At 54.8% G+C, this 6,203-nt stretch overlaps 1 protein-coding gene across 1 annotated transcript; it reads right to left on the reverse strand.

Annotated features, from left to right (window-relative positions):
• Positions 1 to 1,122: 1,122 nt before the first annotated feature.
• On the reverse strand, positions 1,123 to 4,770 carry RBP5 (retinol binding protein 5). Its single transcript, XM_024733136.1, is given in 4 exon segments — positions 1,123 to 1,176; positions 1,634 to 1,735; positions 4,176 to 4,354; positions 4,641 to 4,770. Coding segments are annotated over 4 exon segments (465 nt in total).
• Between the last annotated feature and the right edge of the window lie 1,433 nt (positions 4,771 to 6,203).

A 6,203-nucleotide genomic window follows, 5' to 3' on the forward strand; every position in this document is an offset into this window, starting at 1 on the left:
GAGTTCAACAGACCATGTTGACCGACATCTAACGAGCCCTGGCCCAGCCAGGCTCTGTCCCCACCCCACCTTGAGCCCTCTTCTCTCTGCTCTTGCCCTATAGGAAGGACTTTTATTCTGAAAGAGCCAAGGTCCCTGGAGGTAGGGAGGTGACCAGAGGCTGGAGCTGGCCCTGAATCTGAACAGGTCCTACCCATCTGGGCTGTTTTCCAGGGCTGCGATTCTGGGACCCTAAGGGAGGGGCTGTGCTGTCTTCAGTTGTCCCCCTTACCTTCTGTCCGCAGCCTTGCTGGACTGTAGGCAGAGGGTCCTAGAGGCCTGTTGCCTTCACACCTACTGTCACCTTCATGCCCTCATCTTTCTAGCCCTTAGCCTTGTATCCTTCATCTGCTTCCCTTTTCAGTCTCTTCTGGCGCTCTTGCTGCCTGTCCTTCCCAAAGCAGACGTGGAGGCCAGGTCACTATTTAGAAGCTCCCAGCCTCCCCCAGCACTGGACAGATGTCTCACCCTGACCCGTCCCTCTTCCCCAACAGGTAGGATGCAAGCATACAATGGCCAGGGCTCGTTAGATGTCGGTCGACGTGGTCTGTTGAACTCTGTGTGGCTGGGGCCATGCCTTGGGCCTGGTTCTGTTGAGCCCATGAGGTTTCTCAAGAAGAAGGACAAGGAAATGGACCAAAAACCTCTCTCAGTAGCTCCTGTTTAAATTCTTGAATCCAGTCACACTTTTCCAGAAGGTCCACCAGTATGTTTCCATTAATGCTCAAATGCTCAAAGTTGAGTTCTTCGATGGAAAATAAGAGGCCAGATGAATGAAAGAGAGTGGGGATCCGCTATTCTCTGGGCTCCTTTCCCCTTTGCCTGTTTCTCTCATCCAGGAGCCCAGATCTTGAACTGGATATGTGGTCGCTTTTGTGCAGTGGAGTGTGAGAAAGAAAGGGCTTTGGCCTGGGGGCTGCAAGTTATAGATTAACATGGGGTGGAGGGAGGGGGGATGCAGAGGGAGGGTCAGTGGCCTGAGAAAGGGACTGCTGACCTGGGACCATCTGGGCTTGAAGGGGACACAGACAAGAGGAGACTGGGGACTGCCGTGGTCCGGGGGGGCCCTCAGGTCCTCTCCGGCTACTTGACCTTCCTGAAGACCTGCTGGTGCACTGCATCCCTTGCAGTCATTTCCTGGGGATAGAGTAGGAATGATAAGGACAGAGAAGGTTCTTGCCAGCCGAGCCCCTTTCTCAACGTCCTTGACCTCCTTTGAATCCTTCAGGATACATCAGCTAGAGTACTCGATGTATGGGGAATTGTATCGTTGCTGCAAACCCTCAGCTTTCCACCCCAGAGGAAGGAAGGTAGCTGGGTCAGGGAACTGAAGTGGCTAAGTCTCCATGTCTCTGGTCATGATTTACGGACATGTGTCTGACTTACAACCAGGGCCCACCTTGGCCATTCCACTTCTCCCTCTCTCCACTCTTTCCAGGGCTTCTGTTTTCCCTCCTTAGTTGCCTTCCTTGAAGAGAGGTGAGGCTGGAGTAGCAGACTGACTTGATTTGAGTAAGGGCATGCATCCTAGCTGGAGGCCCCCCTCTCAGACACACCCACTTGCGTCTCCTCTCCCAGCCCTCACCCTGCTCACCAGATACAACATGTCTCCCTCCAGCCAGTGTCTCCAGCCCTGGTCAGGGACCTCCCCTTTCTCTACACATACCAGCTACTCCTCTTCCCAGGTGACAGTGGTCTATGGGGGAAGGCGGGAATAAAGGAAGACTTGGGGGGCAGGACACCCCAAATGCATCCAGCTCACTCTGGCTGGGCTGCCTGCTTTGCCTCCAGCAGACACTGTCTTGCTCCAGTCCCTTCCTTCCAGGACTCCCGTCCCCCACTCCTAAAGGTCACTGTTGGTGACAGTGACCATTTGGGCAGAGCAGGGATGAAGCACGATCATGGGGGGGCGTGAAATTGGGGGTTAGGGGATGAAGAACGGAGAATTTGTTCCCTGCCACTTCTGGCTGACTCGGAGGAGGTTTGGGGAAAGAAGGGAGATTGGTTGGGAGCCAACCAGGGAATCTCTTTTCTCCTTTTTCTCAGTCTCAAGGGCAGCTGCAGTGTCCCTGAGAATGAAGGATCAACCCCCTAAATCACAGCTGGGTGGGCCTGGACCTTCCAATCACCATTGTTAGGCCCCCCAATAGGACAGGCCCCCCCTAAACAAGGAGCTCACAATCTTATGGATTTTTTTCTGGCCGTGCCATGCGGCTTCTGGGATCTTAGTTCCCTCACCAGCGATCGAACCCAGGGCCCTGGCAGTGAAAGTGCGGAGTCCTAACCACTGGGCCACCAGGGAATTCCCAGGGAGCTCAGAATCTTGATCAGATAGAGGAACAGTTGGTAGGTATCTGTGATACCAGGCAAGACTGTTGACGGTGGGAGTGGGGAGGGAGTGCGTCTTCAAGGCAGTGAATTAGATTGGAGATGATGGGAACTTTCTAGCAAGGATAGAAACAGTGTAGAGGTAAGAAAGAAGAGTAGGTAGTTGTGAGGGGCTCTAACCCAGTATGTTTGTGTGGAGGCCCTTGGATGCAATGTGGAGTGTATGGACCTTACCTGGAATGTAACAAAATGTCACTGAAAGGGTTTAAGTCAGGGAGTGTCGTGGTCACTTTTACATTTTATTTTTGTTTGTTTGTTTGTTTTGCGGTACGCGGGCCTCTCACTGCTGTGGCCTCTCCCGTTGCGGAGCGCAGGCTCCGGACATGCAGGCTCAGTGGCCATGGCTCACGGGCCCAGCCGCTCCGCGGCATGTGGGATCTTCCCGGACCAGGGCACGAACACGTGTCCCCTGCATCAGCAGGCGGACTCTCAACCACTGCGCCACCAGGGAAACCCCACTTTTACATTTTAGATAGATCCTTGTGGCTACAGTAGGCAGAGTGGATTAGAGGAGGGTCAAGACTGGGCATCAGATGAGAAATGAGGGCCTGAAATAAGGTGGTGACAAAGAGAAGGGTTAGGAAGGAACAGATAAGAGCCATGTAAACAAGTGATGCTCAATGGAAGTACAGTAGGTCTTAAATGCAAGCCACAGATATAATTTTAAAAATTTCTAGTAACCGCATTAGAAAAGCAAGAAGAAACAGGTGAAATTGATTTTAATAATATATTTTATTCAACCTAAAATATCCAAAATATTATAATTTCAGCATGTCATCGATATAAAATTTCTGAGATGTTTTACGCTCTTTTTTGGTGTCTTTAAAATTCAGCGTGTATTTCACACCGATAGCACATTTCAAATGTTCAATATCTGTATATGGCTAGTAGCTACCATACCGGACAGCACAGAAAAGTTACACAGGCTTCCTGACCAATTACATGTGGTGCACGTGTGCATGCGTGTGTGTGCACATGCGTGCCCGTGTTGGGAGCATGGAGGTAAGGGAACACAAGGTAATGACTGTGACAACAGCCGGCAGGACCAACACAAGGTAATGACTTGGTCTTGCTGGTCGTTGACACTGATGGAGACGGTAAATATAAAAGCAGGAATAGGAAGATCAGAACTTTGGGTTTGACCTTGGGGCATGCAGATGGAAACATTCTGCAGGCAGTTGAAACTTCACCCTGGAGCTCAGGTGGTGCCTCTGGCGGGAGGATCTGTGTCCAAGGCAGTTTATAGATGGTAACCGAACACATGCGTGTAGATGATTTAGCCCGTGGATAGTATACAGACAAGAGAGAGAAGGGCAAGAACAAAATACTGGGGGGAAATTCCCAGTTTAAGGGATTAATAGGGGAACTAGGGTCTGCAAAAGAGGCCAAAAGGAACACGTAAGAAGCAGAAAGGACTGCACCAGAGTGGAGTTAAAGAGGCTGAGGGAAGAGAGACTGTGGTGTCCGCAGGGTCACAGGCTAGAGGGTGAGCACATGTTTGCTCGTTGGCCTGAGGGTGACCTGCCCCTTTTGCCCTGTTGGCTGGTGCTAAGAGGGCGCAGGGGAGAAGTTGGAGGGAGTGGGGGCTGGGTGGGGGACATCAGGAGCCTGCTATCCCAGGGACTTCATAGCCTGCTGTGGTCATCACTTCCCGGCTCTGGATGCGAAAGGTCACTTTATTTTGCCCCACTCTGTTAAGTGCCCCCTGCCCATCCACACCCCCTCCCCGCCAGCCTGAGAAAAGGTACCTGGAGCTTCCGTCCCTCCGTCATCCTCAAGTCCTCCTCAAACTCCACTCCCACCTCGAATTCCAGAACTTAGTTTCGGAAGGTGCTGAGGGTCTTCACTGTCACGTGGCTGCCCCGATGGTCAGTCTCCTCGTCTGGCTTGAGCAGCGGCGCGATCTCCCGCAGAGCCATGTTGATGTCTACGGGGGCTGTCTTCTTAGGACAAGGGTCCTTTGAGCCAGCTGGCCAGGGCCTCCTCCACCCGCAGCAGCAGCCTGGAGCTGGGAGCATCCCCTGGGCTAGGTGTGGGACTGTGGATTTACTCCTTCCTAGCAATGCCCCTGGCTAGAAGAGGAGCCCAGCCCCCTGACCCCCAGCCCTTCCACGATGTCGGACCCTCGCATCCCCCCTCCTCAATGGGACTGGAGGCAGGAAGGGAGAGGGGAGAACGGGAGTGAAAGGGCTCGGGAGGGGTGAGGCGGTTACTTAGAGCTTGCAGGTAGCTCTCCAAGTTCTGCTGCGAGACAAAGCAGTAGTAGCCGGTGAGGTTGGCCAAGGTGGAGGTCAAGATTTCAGGAGAATAGAGGGGGCAGGGCAAGGAAGGAGGGGGTGTCATCTGACAGGTGGGGCTGGGAGACTCCTGGCCAGCCTCTGCACACACAGAGGCAGCTTGTGTAAGGTCTGTGCTACCAGGGTTTTTATAGAGCTGAGGCTCTGTTGCAGTAAGAGCTCCTGCCAGACCCCCCCCCCCCCCACGGTGATGAGTGTGGGGCTGGGGTCTGCAGCTCCACAGAGGGCCAGGGACTTGGCAAGTTTTTGCCTGACCTCGGCTTTTCCTGAGGAAGGAACCTGGACCAGGATCTGGGGCTGTCGGTCAGGCTACACTTGAGCCTTCCCGAAGGTCAGTTTTGGCTTTCAGCCCATTTCTGGCAGGTTTGGGAACCGTCCTGAGACTCCAGAGGCAGCCTCTCCTGGGAGGGAGCTGGTCTTGCTGGGTGGAGGGGGGCGCCCTTTCAGACTCACCCAAGGGTGAGTTCTAACAATATCCTGAGATCTTGGAGTGAGTCGGGGATCCCGAAAGGTAAGAGGGGGAGGAGGTGGGGAAAGAAGGGGGGACAGCCAGCTGGCCGGGAGCCCCAGTGAGGAAAATCCTCTAGCGCTGGCCCCTACAGCTCCCTCAGACAGCGTCGCTGAGCTGGGGCTCCCGACACTGGCTTTCCAGACTCTGTCCTATAGGAGCATTAAGAGGGGAGCAGAGAAACCGCAGAGGGGGCCGTCAGCGGCCTGACAAAGTCTGGCTGGAGCAGAAGGTGAGGGAGGAGTCGCTTGGCTGTTCGGGAGAACTCTACGCTTTGGCTTGGGACCCAGAGGTTCCCCTCTCCTTTTGGAGTCACTGATGGTACCGTCAGCCACCCGCGTCCCCAGTCGTTGGCCAGCCCACGCTTACCAGATGTACTCCCATTGCGGGGGGCGGTGCGCCTCAATTACTGTGTGCCCCGCCCCGCACTCCCTGCCCTCCTCCCCCCAGACGCGCACTCTTCTTTGCCTCTCGAACCCACCAGCCTCCCTGGCTTCAGAACCAACTGGGCTGGTTCATCAGGGTTTAAGGTGGGAAATTTGGGGCGAGCGGGTGAGGGAGGGTGAGCGCAAATATCTCGCTCTTCCTCCGGTCCCAGAGCCGGGTCCACGGCCCGGCTGCCCACCCCGTGGCTTCCTCAGAGACCTGGGGCTGGGAAATGAAATGCTAGCATAGGTCGGGGTCAGGTGGTGGGTTTGACTGCGAGGTTCCCAGGAGGCACCCAGCAGGGACTTGCTGATGGAATGAGCTGTGAAAAGAGGTTAATGCAGAGTTGGTGATGGTGGTGGTGGGGTGACGTGGATGCTGTCCCTCCTCGCCTCCCTCAGGTCTCCGTTGACGTCTCCTCTCCCCACCCCGGGCATCTCGCTTCTTCATTCTCCCCATGGCCCTCTTTTTTCCCACCCCCTCTACGGCTTTCCAGCTTCCTCCCCAGCCCCCGCAGTTCCCTTGCCCCCCCAGCCTGCAGTCAG

Source organism: Neophocaena asiaeorientalis, unplaced genomic scaffold, assembly GCF_003031525.2.
Source record: "Neophocaena asiaeorientalis asiaeorientalis breed wild unplaced genomic scaffold, Neophocaena_asiaeorientalis_V1.1 scaffold150, whole genome shotgun sequence".
Lineage (NCBI taxonomy): Eukaryota > Metazoa > Chordata > Mammalia > Artiodactyla > Phocoenidae > Neophocaena > Neophocaena asiaeorientalis.